The sequence below is a fragment of the Erythrolamprus reginae genome, unplaced genomic scaffold (assembly GCF_031021105.1).
Source record: "Erythrolamprus reginae isolate rEryReg1 unplaced genomic scaffold, rEryReg1.hap1 H_21, whole genome shotgun sequence".
NCBI classification, from domain to species: Eukaryota; Metazoa; Chordata; class Lepidosauria; order Squamata; family Dipsadidae; genus Erythrolamprus; species Erythrolamprus reginae.
In genome coordinates, this window is record NW_027248475.1 from 93,422 (window position 1) to 112,345 (window position 18,924).

The 18,924-nt window shown below is 45.4% G+C and overlaps 1 protein-coding gene across 1 annotated transcript in view; it reads left to right on the forward strand.

The window, feature by feature from the left end:
• Positions 1-13,891, forward strand: part of LOC139155476 (complement factor H-like) — a 105,538-nt gene extending 91,647 nt beyond the window's left edge. The window contains exons 18-20 of the mRNA XM_070730615.1: positions 10,128-10,310; positions 11,394-11,590; positions 13,158-13,891. Of these exons, the coding sequence (XP_070586716.1) occupies positions 10,128-10,310; positions 11,394-11,590; positions 13,158-13,163 (386 nt within the window). The 3' untranslated portion in view covers positions 13,164-13,891. The remainder of the gene's footprint in view (positions 1-10,127; positions 10,311-11,393; positions 11,591-13,157) is intronic.
• Positions 13,892-18,924: the final 5,033 nt, after the last annotated feature.

Here is an 18,924-nt window from a genome sequence, read left to right on the forward strand (position 1 = left end):
CAATGGGATGCCGCCCTCCCAGTACCAACTGGGCGCAGCAATGGGATGCCGCCCTCCCAGCACACATCTGGGCGCAGCAATGGGATGCCGCCCCCAACACCTACTGGGCGCAGCAATGGGATGCCGCCCTCCCAGCACCAACTGGGCGCAGCAATGGGATGCCGCCCTCCCAGCACTATCTGGGCGCAGCAATGGGATGCCGCCCACCCAGCACCAACTGGGTGCGGCAATGAGATGCCACCCTCCCAGTACCAGCTGGGCGCAGCAATGGGATGCCGCCGTCCCAGCACACATCTGGGCGCAGCAATGGGATGCCGCCCCCAACACCAACTGGGCGCAGCAATGGGATGCCACCCTCCCAGCACCAACTGGGCGCAGCAATGGGATGCCGCCCTCCCAGCACCAACTGGGCGCAGCAATGGGATGCCGCCCTCCCAGCACCAACTGGGCGCAGCAATGGAATGCCACCTTCCCAGCACTATCTGGGCACAGCAATGAGATGCCGCCCTCCCAGAACCACCTGGGCGCAGCAATGGGATGCCGCCCTCGCAGCCCACCAAGTGATCCTCGGGAGGATCCAGACCACACCACTTGCGTGGTGGGCCCCACAGTGCGAAGCCACCGCAGGTCTTCGCGAGCCTGACAGATCCAAAGTAGACCCCCAGGCCCACACAGGTCCTTGCCACCGAGGTGCAAGACCCACCACCTGGGCGCAGCAATGGGATGCCGCCCTCCCAGGACCATCTGGGCGCAGCAATGGGATGCCGCCCTCCCAGCACTATCTGGGCGCAGCAATGGGATGCTGCCCTCCCAGCACCAACTGGGCGCAGCAATGGGATGCCACCCTCCCAGCACTATCTGGGCGCAGCAATGGGATGCCACCCTCCCAGCACCAACTGCGCGCGGCAATGGGATGCCGCCCTCCCAGTACCAACTGGGCGCAGCAATGGGATGCCGCCCTCCCAGCACACATCTGGGCGCAGCAATGGGATGCCGCCCCCAACACCTACTGGGCGCAGCAATGGGATGCCGCCCTCCCAGCACCAACTGGGCGCAGCAATGGGATGCCGCCCTCCCAGCACTATCTGGGCGCAGCAATGGGATGCCGCCCACCCAGCACCAACTGGGTGCGGCAATGAGATGCCGCCCTCCCAGTACCAGCTGGGCGCAGCAATGGGATGCCGCCGTCCCAGCACACATCTGGGCGCAGCAATGGGATGCCGCCCCCAACACCAACTGGGCGCAGCAATGGGATGCCACCCTCCCAGCACCAACTGGGCGCAGCAATGGGATGCCGCCCTCCCAGCACCAACTGGGCGCAGCAATGGGATGCCGCCCTCCCAGCACCAACTGGGCGCAGCAATGGAATGCCACCTTCCCAGCACTATCTGGGCACAGCAATGAGATGCCGCCCTCCCAGAACCACCTGGGCGCAGCAATGGGATGCCGCCCTCACAGCCATAGCAGCAGAAACACCTTTCCCGCCGCACACCCCTTCTCCCCCAGCCAGATGACAAGGACCCATCTGCCGACAACAGGTGGGTCCCCCCCGGCGGTACTTGTTGCTGAGTGGCCATCCCAAAAACGCTCCATGACCCCAGAGCAACACCGTCAGACTCGTCCTGACTGGGTTGCATAGAAGAGGGCTAAAAGGTAAACCTGGCCTAACACTCACCCCAGACCCTCAGCCGGCCGTTCGTACCCTAAAACAGGCCGCTGACTGCCAACGGACGACTTCCCCGAATCCTCCGTATCGAGAAACCGTAATTCCGCGCTAGTGGCAGTGCCGATACGGAACGAGCGTTCCATAGCCGGCGGGATCGATTCTGGCCTGTCCAAAAAAACCTGGAAACTAAAACCCAGCTAGACTAAAGGGATGAAATGAAAGGCACGGAGTGATTCGTCAGCCTGCGATACGGCCCTGGCCTTGCTAACCCATAGGGCCCCACCAAACCTGACACAAACCACTACCCTAAAAGGACGGGCCTCGTACAGAGAGGCACACAGACTGTCCAAAGCCTGACTAATCAGCGACAGCTGCTGCACCGTCAGGGCCCGACGAGCATCGGAGGAGACTCCTCTCCCAGCGCGCCCACATCTTCCGAATGCGGAAGTCACCAGAAAAAATCAGTAAACCCCCCCCCGCCTTGGACCGAAAGGCGAGGCCAGCTAACCTGGACCTAAAAGTCCTAACTTAAAGGCCACGCTGCCTAAGCTGGACACAAAATATGACCAGGTATACAACTGGGGCAGGCCAACTATAGGGGTAACCCTTATCCCGCCTGAAATCCCCAAACTCTTTACCTGCCAGCAACTAAGCCCCCAGAGTGCCAAGCACCCCAGAGAGGGCCATAGCCCAGCAGGCTTCTACTCTCCACTGCCCAGGAGCCCACCCAGGCTCCAAGGGGGTCGGGAAAAGCCTCAGGCGATGCACGTGCCCACGGGGCCAGGGTCCAAAACCTGGACAACTGACCACGGGACAGGCGACAGCAATCCCGTTATCCAACCCGGGGACATGTCTAGCCAAAAGCAAAGTGTTCAGAGACAGGCCCGGTGCACAAAATGGCGGACAAGCCGCATGACCCTGTCACTCTTAGAGGACAGGGCACTCACAACATGGACCACTGCCAAGTTGTCGCACCAAAAGTGCACAGTCCTGTCCCTGAACTGCTCCCCCCAAAGCTCTAAGGCCACTACCAAGGGAAAGAGCTCTAAAAAGGTCAAGACCTTAACCAGGGGGGAGGCCCTCCGTCCCGGAGGCCAGACAGACCAGCACCACTGGTCACCTAACACAACCCCAAAGCCACAAGTCCCCGCAGCATCCGAACACAACTGCAACTCAGCATCCAAAAGAAGCTCATGCCTCCAAAAGGACAACCCATTAAGACGCTCTAAAAAGTCCCGCCATACACAGAGGTCAGCCCTGACCCCGGCGCATAAGCGGGTACAATGATGGGGAAAACGTAGCCCCCTACATCGCACTATACAACCTCAGGGGAAAAACCCATCCAGGCACCACAACCCGACAGGCAAAATTCAAAATCCCTGCTAATTCCTGCCGCTGCCTAAGAGTGACCTTCCCGCAGCCCAACACAAGATCAAGCGTAGCCCGGGTCTTGACTAACTTATCTAGGGGCAATCTAGAAGATTGCTCCTCTGAGTCCAATTCAATACCAAGGAAGGTAATCTTGGTGGCTGGGCCCTCGGTCTTCTCAGGGGCTAGAGGCACCCCCAACTGAGCACAAAGGGCTTTGAAGTCCTGCATCAAAGCAAAACATCGCTCTGAACACGCAGGCCCCGCCATCAAGACATCATCACGGAAGTGAACGACCGAACCCAGACCACTGCTCCTCCAGAGCGCCCACTCCAAGAAGGTGCTAAAGCTCTCAAAAAGAGAGCATGAGACAGAGCAACCCATAGGTAAAGCCCTGTCTACATAGAAACCACCCTCAAAGAGGAAGCCCAAGAGCTCGAAGCCGTCTGGGTGAATGTGGAGGAGCCAGAACGCAGACTTAATGTCGCATTTACCCATAAGGGCTCCAACCCCACACTTCCTAACTATGGCCACGGCCACATCAAAGGATGCGTACCGGACTGAACAAAGTTCGTCAAGAATGAAATCATTCACTGGCTCCCCTTTGTAAAAGACAAGTGGTGAATCCACCAACATTCACCACTCGCCTGTTTGGGCCTCCTTCTTTATTTTTCCCCTAACAATGTCTTCATGTCCCACAACCGGTCTAAGGTTGTCAAACACGAAGGCCTTCCTAACCCCCCTATAAGGGATCCTAAAACCCCTCAGGAAACCTAGCAGAAGAGCGTCCGCTCTCTCGCGAGGGTGGTAGTTTTTTAACCAACCCTTAAGAACAACAAGATTAATTGAACTGGGGCCCATTACCCCCAGCAGGCGGGGGCTGCTTCGCCTGACCCCCACCCTTCTGGTCCTTCCCTGTCTGAGGCCTAGGACAAACGAAAGCGGCATGGGAGCCCCAAACTGGGGACGGCTCAAACCGTAAAGGCTCCGAAACTAAACACCCCAGGCCCCGACAGGTAAGCCATCACTGGGGCCAGAGCCATAGCAGCCGAAGCTGGCAGGGTCCAACCTCCCGCCCTAGATAGCCCGGGCCCCAATGGAAAAGCCGTCGCGGGAGCCCGAGGGTGGGCAGCCGTAGCTGGTGGGGAGGCCCTAAACCATTGCACTCACCCCCGAAACCCGGCGGGACAAAGGCCTGCCCGGGCCAAGGAAGGAGTGCAACAGAGGTCGAATGTGTTGCGACCTCAACTGCCCCGAAAGGTGTATAAGGCACCCAGGGTATTGCCAGTCCCATGGGGCCTGGCAAGGCCGCCACCTGCCCGGGCTGGATAACCACTAGGATAGACCTATTTTGGCCTCATCAGCTGGCCACACCCGCACTGGGACTTGAACCTGCAACCTTTGCCTCGCAAGGCAGAGGATTAACCTCCAGGCTACAGAATCCAATCCCGATTTGGGTTTTTTTAAATTAATTTATTTATTTATCTATGAATTTATTTATGTAATTTTATTTTAGGTGTGTGTCTTCTTCTATTTTTGAACTAGGAGCCAAAGCCAAAAAGGCCCCGGCCCCAAAAGAAAATGAAGGCCGCTGCCTAGAAAGGCAGGGGAGTAGGAGTAGGGCTGCTACTTATCAAAAGGGAGCCCAAACTGACCCCCGCCGCCCTCCTCGCTCCCGAGGAGAAGCGGGGCCAGCCACTCCCCTCCCCTTACAAGGGCCCCCATTAGCCTCGATCCCCAGGGGAAAAAACGATCGCTCCCCCACCGGGAGCCCTAGCCAGGTCCCGAGGGATAACTGCCACTGGCAGCCAAACCTCCGGCCTCCGATGAGGCAGAAGAGTCCTTTCGCTGGGGGTGGGTGGGGGGTGGCCTCTCCGCCGAACCCCAGCCGCTACTGCCACGCCGCAAAAAAAGGCCTCCGACAAGGCCGCCGTGCCACGAGGCCGCCCAAAATGGTGGCCGCAAGCAGACACCCGACCGGGTGTCTGCCTTCTGCTGAGGTCCGGGCGAAAAAGGGGCCAAGCCCGGGCCTGCGCGCCCTTAAATAGGGCCTGCAAGCCCCGCCCGGACACGTCAGCAGTCAGGCCATGATTGGCCTGATTCTCGGCCGAAGTCTCACCTCGCGAGACTTCAGCCGAGACCCAAGATGGCGGCCGCCAGGAGTCCAGTGTCTCCCCGACTCTCCTGCAAACGTCGCCAGCGGGGTGAGTCCGCTGGCGCTATTACCTTAGGTTTGTATCTATTGTCTGCTCGTGCATTTTTGCAGATGAAGCTGAAGTAGTTACTGATGGGTAGGACATTGTAGCAGATAATTTTATGTGCTAAACTTAGGTCAAACATCAGGGGATGTAGTTCTAAATTGTCTAAGCCCAAAATTTCAAGTATGGTGGCATAAGATATTCTGTTGCAAACAGAGGAGTGGGGGACTCTTCTCATGAAATATCTCTGGACATTCTCAATTGTATTAATGTCCGATATGTAATGTAGGTTCCAGACAGATATGCTGTAGTCAAGAATTGGTCTAGCAAATGTTTTGTATGCTCTAGTTAAAAGTACAATATTACCAGAGAAGAAGTTATGCAAGATTAGGTTAACAACTCTTAATGCTTTTTTTTGCAATGTTGTTACAGTGAGGTCTGGTACTTAGATCATTCGAGATAAGTACTCCAAAGTCTTTAACAGAATGAGGGTCACTTACTAGGTCATTTCCATCCAGCCTGTATTTTGTGTCTTTTTTTTTTTTTTGCCAATGTGTAAGACAGAGCATTTGTTGGTTGAGATTTGTAGTTGCTAACAGTTTGACCATTCTGACACATAGTCAAGGTCTGTTTGAAGGATAGCAGCAATGTTAGTAGTGTTGAATAGTTTTACATAATCAGCTAAGAGAATGCAGTTGCTTTTAATATGGTTGCAAATATGATTTTAATATGATTGTCATTTATGGAAAGTATAAAAAGTGTTGGCCCTAAAACACTGCACCACGGTTAACAGGCACAGGATTTGATATAGCATTTGATATTTTGACTACTGGTTGCCTGTTTGACAGAAACACAGTTATCCATTTGTGCAGGGGGGCAGATTTGCCATGAGATTGCAGTTTTAGAAGTAGTTTGTTTTGCACCACTGAATCAAAGGTTTTACAGAAATCTATGTAAATTGTGCCTATTGCTTTGCCATTTTTTTTCATTCTATCAAAGTACAGTGATACCTCTACTTAACAACTTAATTTGTTCTGTGACCAGGTTCATAAGTAGAAAAGTTTGTAAGTAGAAGCAATTTTTCCCATAGGAATCAATGTAAAAGCAAATAATGCGTGCAAACCCATTAGGAAAGAAATAAAAGCTTGAAATTTGGGTGGGAGGAAGAGGAAGAAGAAGAGGAGGAGGACAGTTGCTGCCAAAGGAAGAAGGTCAGATGAGGGGAATCAAAAAAATCCAAAACTTTAAAGCTTAAAAAAAAAGAGGGACTCTGAGGCGGCTAGGAGGAGCACACACCTTTCATACACCCAACACGAGGCTGTCTCCCATACACTGTGCCAGAGAGAGAAACCCAGACGGGTGAGAGGGGGAAACCTCCCACTCCTTTTACTGAAAGCCGGCTGCTGCTGCTGCTACCTCTTCCTTTCCATGCTGAAGGGCTCCTGTCTTTTCTCACTTGCTCATTTGGTAGCCAGCGCCTTTCCTTAACTGTGGTGACTCCTCGGTTTGGCTGAAGCCAAGTTGATCCAGCCGGGGCGAAGCGCCCCTTTTGCCTTTCTGCACCCAGATGTTCTGAGAGGCAACCTCACGCCGGGTGTATAGAACAGAAGAATAGAATAGAATAGAATAGAATTTTATTGGCCAAGTATGGGAGGTGGTGCGAGGGAGTCACCACAGCAAAATGGCCTAGTGCTTTCCCCTACTTTCTTTAATTTAAGCCTAAATTTTGCAATGAGAAGCTCATGATCTGAGCCACAGTCAGCTCCTAGTCTTGTTTTTAACTGACTTCTTACTCTTTGGCTATGTTCTCTACAGAGAACATAGTCAATCTGATTTCTGTGTTGACCATCTGGTGATGTCCATGTGTAGAGTATTTCTCGGGTTGTTGGAAAATAGTGTTTGCTATGACCATCATATTCTATTGACAAAATTCTATCAGCCTGTGCCCTTTTTCAATTTGTACTCAATTTGTACTTTGCCTGTTATTCTGGTTATCTCTGGCTTCCTATTTTAGCATTCCAATCCCCCATGATAATAAGGACATCATTTTTTGGTTCAATTCTATAATGTGCTGTAGGGCTTCACTGAATGGGTCAACATCATCTTCTTCAACACCAGTGGTTGGTGTATAGACTTGGACTACTGTGATATTGAATTGTTTGCCTTGGATTTGAAATGAGATCATTCTGTCATTTTTAGGATTGTATCCCAGTATCGCTTTTCCTACTTTTTTATTATGAAGTCTATTCCATTTCTTTCTGAGGAATTATTGCCCGCAGTAATATACCTGATGGTCATCTCAATTAAATTACTTCATTCCTGTCCATTTTAGTTCACTGATTCCTAAGATGTTGGTGTTCAGTCTTTTCATCTTTTGTTTGACTACATACAGCTTGCCTTGATTCATGGATCTTACATTACAGGTTCCTATGAAGTATAGGTCTTTACAGCATCAGACTTTCCTTTCACCATCAGATACATCCACAGCTGTGTGTCCTTTCGGCTATCGCCCAGTTGCTTCACTCTTTCTGATGCTATTAGTACTGGCCCCCTGCTCTTCCCCAATAGCATATTGATTACCTTCCGACCTGTTCCAGCATCATATCTTTTTGCCTTTTGGTACTGTCCATGGGGTTTACATGGCAAAGATACTGGAGTGGATTGCTATTTCCGTCTCCAGTAGATCATGTTTTGTCAGAGCTCTGCTATGACCTGTCCATCTTGGGTGGCCCTGCACAGCATAGTTTATGCTTCATTGAGCTATACAAGCCCCTTTGCCATGGCAACGCAGTAATCCATGAAGGGGATTTGTCCAGCTATAGGACAATAATATTAATTTTATATCCTGGGCCATCAAAAAATCCTGCACTTTCCTAATTTGGTCACTGTCACATTTTCTAAGTTTTTGAACTTCTCTCCCACATACATTCTGTTCAGCCGGCTTATGACACAAGCCTTCAATTAAAGGGAAATATAGCCAAAGCAGACACACACAAGAGAGAATGCAATTAAAGTTTCTTTATCCAAACAAAAGAGCAGCAAAACTTCCTTTTTAACTTCAAAGGGATTTCTGGTACAAACAAAGCACACTTGAATATAGTAAGATAACGAAGGGAAGAAAGACATCCAGGCAATAAACCAGTAACTGTGAAATTCGTCACAGCTATTGTTTTTCAGATTTTGTAAAAACTCACAATGATTTATATCCCAAAGTCCTGAAATCCAAACATAGTTCTGAGCACAGTCCTGAAACAGCAAGTTACGGTCCAAACAAGTACAATCAGATAATCTTCCACACTGTGAGGCGGCATGCTGCCAATTTAACAGCAGCCCTAATTATTTGAACCCCACCCAAACACAGGTGGACTCAATTATCTTCTGTAATACTTTTGAAGCTGTTCTCTCCTATGCATAGTTCATATTTCCTCATCCGAATCTAACAAAGATAAGGAGGATTGGCTTCTTCCTGGGCTGTCTGCCAAGCCCCCCTCATCCATCCCACCGACACTTCCTTCTTCAGAGGATAATTCACTGGCCGACTCTGTCGGCAGCAAAACAGGCCTGTGACATTTGGATGTTTCCCCCGCATCCACCTCCACAGTCCTTGGAGCAGGACCTGGGCCAGAGCTAAGCACAACACATTCCCAGGAACAATTAATAAACTAACCTCCCTGTAGCTTTTAATTCACCCTTTCAATTCCATCCTACACCTATCTTTCCTTTTCCATGCAAGCAATAGCACCTTCTTCCAATTTAAGTTTAAATATCCATATGTAATAAGCTGCACACATTTTCCATTATTTCATAATTCAATTATTTTCCTCCATGGTAGCAAGGCCTAATCAAACACTCTAACCACTTATGACTGAAAGCACATTTTAAAATTTCTCCTGATATAGCATCAAATTTGCCCACTGCTACTTTTCTTCATCATTTACTGCATTTCTGTGACTTTTCCTTTGACTCTAATATCAGTAGCCTTGAGTTACATACATGTGGCATATATACATAGAATTAAATAATATATTTTTGATGTTCAGTAATAGTAAATTGATAGGGAAATTGTATATCTTTGAGGTGAGGAGCGGCCAGGCAGCCTAACTCTAACCCAAACCCTTGAAGTGAGTGACATCAAGTTGGCCACCTTTAAGCCATTCACATGATCTTTAAGCCACCCCCAGTCATATGATCATCAAGCCACTCCCACCTGGTAACATGGCTGACAAGCCACACCCACAAAATAAGCCATGCCTACAGTGTGGTAGTAAATTTTTTTGCAGCCCTTCACTGAACATGTTGGTTATCATTTTTAAAGCCCTTCATGGCTTTGTCACTCACTCTGACAAAAGAAACATGCTGCAGAACTCCTCAGTCAAGAAAATTTGCTAGCAGGATCTAGTAAACGATCTTTCTCTGCCATGCCTCAACAATCTGGAAAATCTTGCTGCTGGAGATGTCAATTATCCCAAAGCAATTGCTATTCATTTAAATACAAATCTGACTTTAGGTATTAAAAAAGTAATGGCACTATATTTTCTAAAGTTGAAAGACAGCACTAGGGACAACAGTAATAATCATTTTTTGCCTATCAGTTGATCAAGCTGCAGGATATTGTTTTTAAAAATAAGAAACAGTATAATTTTGAAATATACCATGTTTTCCCAAAATTAAGACCCTGTCTTATATTTTTTTGAACCCTGAAATAAGCTCTTGAACTTATTGCCATGCACTCAAAAGCCTGATTGTACTTACTATCAGGGGATGCTTATTTGGGGGGGGGGGGGAACAGAGTAGTTTCTTATGAATATGCTTAAAATGTGTCTCTCTGTGTGAATACACTTTGAATATTTTTAATCATGAGCAGCATTGCTGAATGGATTCTGTATGTATTATAGATATTGGTGGGGGATGTGGACGCCCACCTCCCGTGGAGAATGGAGACATTGTGGAATCACCCAAAGCAACCTATTTACAATCTGAAACTGTAACATATCAGTGCCAAAATTTCTATACAATGCAAGGGCCTCGAAGAGTGACTTGTCGAAATGGTCGTTGGTCACAAACACCAACATGTAGAGGTATAAGTAATATCTATAATTCTTCATAGATTTATTCCTTGTAGAGAAATATTGTACCTATGTAGTATGTAGATTTTCCTTTGCTTAGTATTTCACAGGTGAGAATATAGGGCCTTTCCACCACCATCACCATCATCATGCCATCATCATTTATTTATTTATTAAATTTATATTGCGGCTTATTCACCCAAGATACCCATCATCAGTCAATCAGTCAATCAATCAATCAATCAATCAATCATTTCTTGAACAAAAAGTTAAAAAAGCCATGTATCCCAACAACCCACTAGAGCTCTTTTTGATTAATAGTATTAGTTGAATCTCTAAGGAACTAAAATTATTGTGTGTGTTTTTTAAATAGACTAAGTATGGAGGCGGACTCTGTTGATTTAATCACATTTACCCTGTTTAGTCAATGTTGAAAAATAAGATATAAGGTGACATTGTAAGAGAGGTTGCCTGAACTTGGTCTTCTAATTCAGATTTTCAGTATGAGGAAATTTGGAAGAAGGGGACTAAAATGTTTTTCTTCTTCCTTTTACACATATGACATCAGTCCATTTACATAGATCTGTACAGTGTTCCCTCACTTTTCACGCAGGATGCGTTCTGAGACCGCCCGCGAAAGTCGAATTTCCACTAAGTAGAGATGCAGAAGTAAATACACTATTTTTGGCTATGAACAGTATCACAAGCCTTCCCTTAAAACTTTAAACCCCTAAATTGCAATTTTCCATTCCCTTAGCAACCATTCAGATTATGACTCACCATGTTTATTTATTAACGTTTATTAAAAAAACCATTTATTAAAGGCAAACAAAACTTTGGTGATGACATATGACGTCATTGGGTGGGAAAAACTGTGGTATAGGGAAAAAAACCACAAAGTATTTTTTTAATTAATATTTTTGAAAAACCATGGTATAGACTTTCCGCGAAGTTCGAACCCGCGAAAATCAAGAGAACACTGTAATTGTTATACCCAATTGCAATATAAAATATCTAACCTAAACTTTAATTGCTTTATTAAATGAATTCCTCAGTATAAAGTCTATATGTCATCTGATCTGTGCCCTTTTACAGCCGCTTGTACAGCAAGTGAAGAAGATATGAGCGAACGCAATATAACGCTGAAGTATAATAGAGGAGAAGGAAAAATATATTCCGAGGATGGAGATAGAGTGCAATTTATATGTAGAAGAAACTATAAACCAAATCCAAATAAACCATTCATAGTTTATTGTGTGGATGGGAAATTTGACTATCCGAATTGTACTCCCGTATGTATATTTTCAGAAAAATACTTTAATTCACCAATATTAACATTTTGTTCCCTTATCTATATCTATTGACCTATATCTATATATATATGCATTAAAAAACACTTGAAATATTTAAAAGACCTAGGTCTAACACAGTACTGGGTTCTAAAACCCATTACTACCGGTTCACATGTTTTTGTACACATGCACAACACTTCTGCGCATGTTACAAGCATTGTGGACAGAGGACAGAGCTTCCTGCCACCGGCACTACCGGTTCTAAGAACCAGGCTGAATTGGGAGCAACCCATTGCTGGTCTGGCAGCTAAATTTGTGGATGTAATGGATTCTAAAGTAGATTAGATTAGATTAGATTTATTCAATTTTTATACCGCCTCTCTCCAGAGACTCGGAGCGGCTCACAACATAAAACATGGTACAAATCCAACAATAGAAAGCAATTTAAAACCCTGAGTGTAAAAAACAATCATACATCTCAGACAAACCTTGCGCAAAATGGGAAACGGCCCAGGGGAGTCAATTTCCCTATGCCTGACGGCAGAGGTGGGTTTTGAGGAGTTTGCAAAAGGCAAGGAGGGTGGGGGCAATCCTAATCTCTGGGGGGAGTTGATTCCAGAGGGTCGGGGCTGCCACAGAGAAGGCTCTTCCCCTGGGTCCCGCCAGACAAAATTGTTTCATCGACGGGACCCGGAGAAGGCCAACTCTGTGGGACCTAACTGGTTGCTGGGATTCGTGGTCAAAAGTCAAACCCAAGCCTGATGCAGCCCTCAGTGAAATTAAGATTGACACCCTGGTTTAGAGCAATGGGAGAGAAGCACTATGGGGACAGGGATAATGCTTAAAAATATTGAGGAATGAGGCCAGAATGCTAAATCTGCCAGCACTTCATCTGTTCTGTTGATGAATCCTGACAGATTCCAAGACAAAGATCAGAAGATTTCTCTGTGCTGGAGCTGAAATGAGTAAAAACTCAGTGGGCCATTTTCACTCATTTCATTACTTCAGTCAACAAATTTAGTTGCTTCAAAATGAATGGTTCCAAATGAACACTCATACATTTTACTTATTTATTTCATTGCATTGATATTGAAATAGTTACTAAATTAGTAACTGTTGATAATAACAACAGCAAAAACCACTTAGACTTGTAGACAACTCCATAGTGTTTTACAGCTCTCTCTGAACAATTTACACAATCAACACATTGTCCCCAACAATCCTGGACTTCATTTTACCAATCTTGGAAAGATGGAGGGCTGGGTCAACCTTGAGCTTGTCAGGATCAAACTCCTGGCAGAGTAAATGCAAACTAACAATTACTTACTTTCTACTGAAATCTTTACGGTGGTCACTGATTAAATTTGTTGCACTGAGCCGCTAACCATTTGTTTTAAAAATGCTGATACTGACTTTCAGAATCATGTTGCCCATGTAGATTGATGTATTAAAATGATTGCAGGCTGCTTTCTGCTACAGATCAAATGAATGGATTTTAAAAAATAATTACATAAAATGTACAGATGCAAATTTATTTCTTACTTACTGTTCACATTTTATTTTACAGATCTAAGTTAATGAACAACAGGACATATACAGCACCCTTTAAACCAGAAGATGAATGTCTGAAATCATATATCATTCTCTTAAATATGACCACATGAAGCTGGAATGTATACCATTATAAACGGTGGATCCAAATGTGAAAGTCCACTCTGTAAAAGACATTTTACCAACTGAAATTACTGGGAAAATGATAACATTTAAAAACAAGTTTATAGAACCTCTTTAAGGATGTTCAATTTAAGGATTAAATATTATAATATAACCATATAAATATATTTTTAAAAATGCATCTTGAGTGAGAAATGAAGATTTTTTTCTGTCTATATATGTAATAATTGTAAACATTTGATTAATCAGAATTCAATCAGCAGCCCATCTTATAGCAATAACAATAGATAATTGAAATTGATGTTTTTACATATAGAGAAGTTAAGTACTTTTACAATTTTATTAAAAATTCATTAATCATTTTTTCTGCCAAACAATTTGTAGTATGTTTTGTAAACATCCATTTAGTACTTCAATTTACAGTCTAATCCAAGATCAGGGAGAAACTGGTGCTCCTTATGTTGCTCTGGAAGTCGCCAAATCTATTATGATGGTCGGAATCTTTTGGAGGTTCACCCAGATGAATTTCTATGCTTGTTTTTGTTTTGCTTTGCTTTTGATTGTTTGTTCTTACAATATGAAATTATATAATTATAAGTAATTAAAAATTAAGATAAAGTTTAAAAATTGGCACAGGCCTTCCCAAACTGCATTCCTTCCAAGGCTGTTATTTAACACTGAATGGACTACAATTTGTCATGATATCAATATAGTATCATTCATTGTTCTATACAAAGAGAACCCATTCAAAACAAAGTACATTTTTGGACTACCAAATCCCTTATTTATTTATTTTTATATAAGATTTTTTATTTTTTCTCTACCATAAAGTAAAACAATATATAGTTATAAACACAACAATGCTTAAAATCAATCATATACAAACTTTTTTTTCCTCATTACTCCCTCAATGGAGGCTCTAATCTCTCTCCATGTAAAATTTTCTGTTAATTTTATACAATATTAGCAATTCTTAAAAATCTAAATTAAAAATTTTCCCTCACCATTTTACTACAAAAGGTTACAACATTGTAAAGAATAATAAAATCTCTTTTATCTAAATTTTAATCTTATATCATATAGCTAATTAAAAATTCTCTCTATATATATGTGTCAACATTCCAAATAGCATCTGAGAAATAAACCAAGTGCCAGTCCAATTCTCTCAATCAGAGCTCAATTTATTAACAGAACCATGTTGGCTATGCCATCGTCATTCTGATTCTGACTAGTTCCCAGAATCCCACCTAGGTTAAAGGTTCATCTTACATCCCCCACACCCACAAGTTCATTACGAGAGCCAGTCTGTATGCAGGGGCTTATCAACTGCCTCGTCTCTTGAATTGAGGCAGAACAAAAGGTGACCTTGGCTTGGAGAAAGGAATCTTTGGTTGTGTCTGGTAACTTCCCCCTCTGACTACTCACTACCCCTCCCATCCCCCCATGTGTTGTGTCAGGCTGAACTCTCTAACTCCACATGAAGATTTTGGCCTGACAGGCAGCCCCCCTTCACAAAGAACCATCTCCTGGAAAATTAGAATAAACATATAGGGGTTAGTATCAGTTAAATCAATTAAGACATTTCAATTTGGTTGGGTAAGTTTCATGAAACCGCTTAATTAATCTATCAGCTTTGACATCCCGTCTCTTAACCCAGGTTGCTTCTGACTGGAGGTACCCTTTCCAATGAATCAGGTACTGCAGTTTGCCTCGGAAAATGCGGGAATCTAATTTTTTTTTTACTTCATAGTGAGTCTCCCGGCATGGGAATGAAATCTTGTCCACTGGTGACCTGGAAAGGAGTTAGTCCCATACTGCTGTGTACAGAGTTGTTGTATGCTACTGCCGCAAAAGGCAGTAGTTCAGCCCAATTGGTTTGTTGGTAACTCACGTAACATCTAAGGTACTGTTCCACTACAGTGTTAGCTCTTTCTGCTGCTCCATTTGTGGAGGGGTGACTCCTTAGGTGGAACCAATGGTATGGATGAATTCTCTCCAGAACATGGCGGTAAATTGGACCCCTCGATCTGATATAATCCTACGGGGAACTCCATGCAATCTGTAAATGTGTTTTAAGAATAACTTCGCCAGATGTCTGGCTGTGGGCAGTCCTGAACGAGCGATGAAATGAGCTTGTTTGGAGAACAAATCGATAACAGTCCAAATAACGGTGTTTCCCTTGCTCTCAGAGAGTTCCACAATAAAATCCATTGCTATCTCTTCCTAGGGCCTGCTAGAGTTGGCGACTTGCTGCAATAACCCTGAGGGTTTAGCAGGTCTATGTTTCCTAGTGGCGCAGATGGCACAACTTTTCACATAATCTTCGACTTCTGCTCTCATCCTAGGCCACCAGAATTGTCTCCACACTAGGTGCAATGTTTTCAGGAACCCAAAGTGACCCCCAAGTTTGGAGTCATGACTCCCTTGGATAATTTCTATTTGCAGGATGACAGGCACATATTATTTGGCTCCCTTCCAAGCCAAACCTTCCCTTAGTGTCAGGATTTCCTTGTGGTTGTTGAACCACTGGTCAGTCATTAAGGCAGATTTCAGTCTGGTTTCCCACTCCTTTTCTTTGGGTGATGATTGTCCCCTCATATGGCCTCAAGTGTGGATAGGAGCAGCTTTCTCCATATGTTCCGAAGATGAAGGGGAACATGGGACAATCGGGTGGATTTCTTCTTCTCTTTGGCTGTTATACTGGGGTTTATGCGACAAGGCATCCACAAGAAGATTCTTCCCAGCCAGGATGTGCTTCAGTGTGAAGTCAAATCATTTGAAGTATTGAGCCCATCGTACTTGCCTAGGAGAAAGCTTTGGGGTTTTTTTAATGCCTCAAGATTCTTATGATCAGTGTACACCTCGAAAGGAATTGGTCCACCCTCTAAGAAATGTCTCCATGCCTCCAATGCCACTTGTATAGCAAAGCTTCCTTCTCCCATATGGCCCATCTCCTTTCGGTGGGGCTCAGCTTTTTGGAAAGGTATGCACATGGCAACAGCTGTCCTTCACCATTCACTTGTAGCAACATAGCCGCTACTGCCACATCACTGGCATTTGACTGAATCACAAACTTTTGTGTTGGGTCCAGATGTTGCAGGATTGGTTCCTTTGCAAAAAGTCTTTTTAGGCCTTCAAAAGCCTTTTGGCATTCCATTGTCCACCTAATTGGCTGAGAAGGTTTGGGCTTAGTAGGAGTGGACCCAGTTTTTAGGAGTTCAGTTAAGGGCAAAGCAACTTCAGCGAAAGCTGGAATGAACTGTTGATAGAAGTTTGCAAATCCTAAAAAACTTTGCTGTTGTTTGTGCGTGCGAGGAGCTTGCCAGTCAAGCACAGCCTTCACCTTGGCTGGGTCCATCTCTATGCCTTTGGTTGAGATGCGATATCCCACATAGTTTACTGAAGTTTTTTGAAATTCGCATTTGGAAAGTTTCACATAGAGCTTAGCGGCCAAAAGTTTTTTCAAGACTTGCCTCACCAATTTGACATGGTCAGGCAGGTTCAGACTATAGACAAGAATGTCATCTAAATACATGAGCACGCCCTCATAAAGGTGGGCATATAATATTTCATTGATGTTCTGCATGAATACCACGGGGGCTCCTTTTAGGCCAAATGGCATGACACGGAATTGGAAACTCCCCAATGGGCAGTTAAAAGCTGTCTTCCTCTTATCCCCTTCCTTTATTCTGATGCGATAATAAGCCTCTCTTAAATCCAGCTTGGTGAATATTTTCCCTTTTGCTAGATGATTGAGTAGATCCTTCATAAGGGGGAGGGGGTAACACACACCACATTCAGATTGCAAAAATCTGCTATCAGATGAATGCCCCCATATTTTTTCTCCTTAGGAGAAAAAAGGAGCACTGGGGCTGCTATCTTGCAATTTGCAGGCTGAATGAATCCCCTTCTTAGGTTGGTGTCTATGTACTTTCTCAGCTCTTCCATTTCCCTTGGTGACATTGCATACATTCTATGTCTTGGGAGACCTGTCCCTGGCTCAAGTTCTATTGCACAGTCTGTGGGTCTGTGAGGTGGCAATTCATTGCAATCTTCCTCTCTGAAAACTCTCTCCAAGTCTCTGTATTCAAGGGGTACCTTTTGGAGACCTGGCAGTGTCCTTTCCTTCATCGTTGCTGCTACTAAGGGCCCATCTGCTCTCTCTTGGGGAAAAGACTTTTCCTGTCATTTTCGGTGGGAGAAGTAGGCCCTATGTGGAGGAAAAGCTTGCAGTATCCATCCTCCCACTTTATAGTGGGGGTCCATTCATCCAACCAAACCAAACCCAGGATGATGGCTTCTGACATTTTGGGGGTGACTATGAACCGCAGGAGTTCACGGTGTCGACCTATTTGTAACTCAATTAGTTCTGTCAGGAGCGTGGCCAGCGCTCCACCTACGATGGAACCATTCACTTGTTGGAACCGGATGGGTTTGGCTAAAGGTTTGGTTTGGGTTTTTAATCTTTGCTCTACTGCTTTGCTGATTAGATATCTGGAGCATTCTGTGTCTAGCAGGGCCTTTATTTCCCCCTCCTCCCCTCTGGTGATTACTTTAATCTTCACCTTAAGGGGGAATGGAGGAATGGGTTCACTCACCATTGGGTCTTCTCCTCCAGCCGGTTCCTTGTTCCAGTTGGGGCTGGGTCCTGAAGGGATGGCTTCTTCGGCCCCAGGAGTATCCTCAGAAGGAAACAGCTCCGTTGTTTGAAAAGCCCAATGCCCTGGTTCAGAGGGTCTTCCAGGTCTTCTCCTTGCCGTTGTGTGAGGTTTGGCTCTTGGGAGAGAGAGGGGGGCTGGTGCCAGGCACTCAGATGCTCTGTGCCCTTGTTTACCGCACCGGTAGCAATTTATTCCCCTCATGGCCTCTGAATGAGAAGGCCCCAGCTGGCAAAGGAAAGGGCGGCGTCCTGGAAGTTTGTTAGAGGCCCGGCTGGGGAGTGGTTACTTTTCAGCGCGAACCACCTCATCCAAAGTAATCGCTGTGGCATACCAGTTCTGAATGGCCCAAGGGATTCCCCAAATTTCACATGCCCTTCTTAATTCTAGGTCAAGAGCATTTTTAAAAGTATGGATCAATAATCTTTTGGGCCAGTCCCTTAATTTACCTGCAGCTCTTCTGAATTCCCACACCAATTCCTTCACTGGTCACCCTGCTTGTTTTAGCAAACCAATCTGTTTTTCTGCATCTACCTGGCTTGCAATGTCATGAAATCTCAATCTCATTAACTCAACAAACCCCGCCACATTGTTTAGCTCAGGAGTGGCTTCATCAAACAGTTCAGCTATAAACTCAGTTGCTTCCCCTTCATTTAAAACCTCAGAAATGGCCTCAATCAGCTCGCGATCTGTTGGAAACAAATGGCCATGTTGCCTTACAAATGCTCCAACTCTGTAGAGAAAGTAATTAAGTTTCTTCAGATCCCCATCATATTTTGCCTGGAAGGAAGGTGGGCTGGGCAATCCGGGATGGTGGCTGCAGCAGGGAATGCGGCAGGCAAAGGGGTGTTAAACAATGGATGCATCCTCCTCAATGGTATACCCCCCTCCTGCTGAGAAGAGGGCTCCTGTCTCAGTCTCATTCTGCTGGCAGGGGGAGGCACAGGGGGAGGAGGCTGGGCAGGAAAAGAAACAGCATTCATTTTCACAGTTTCACTCAAA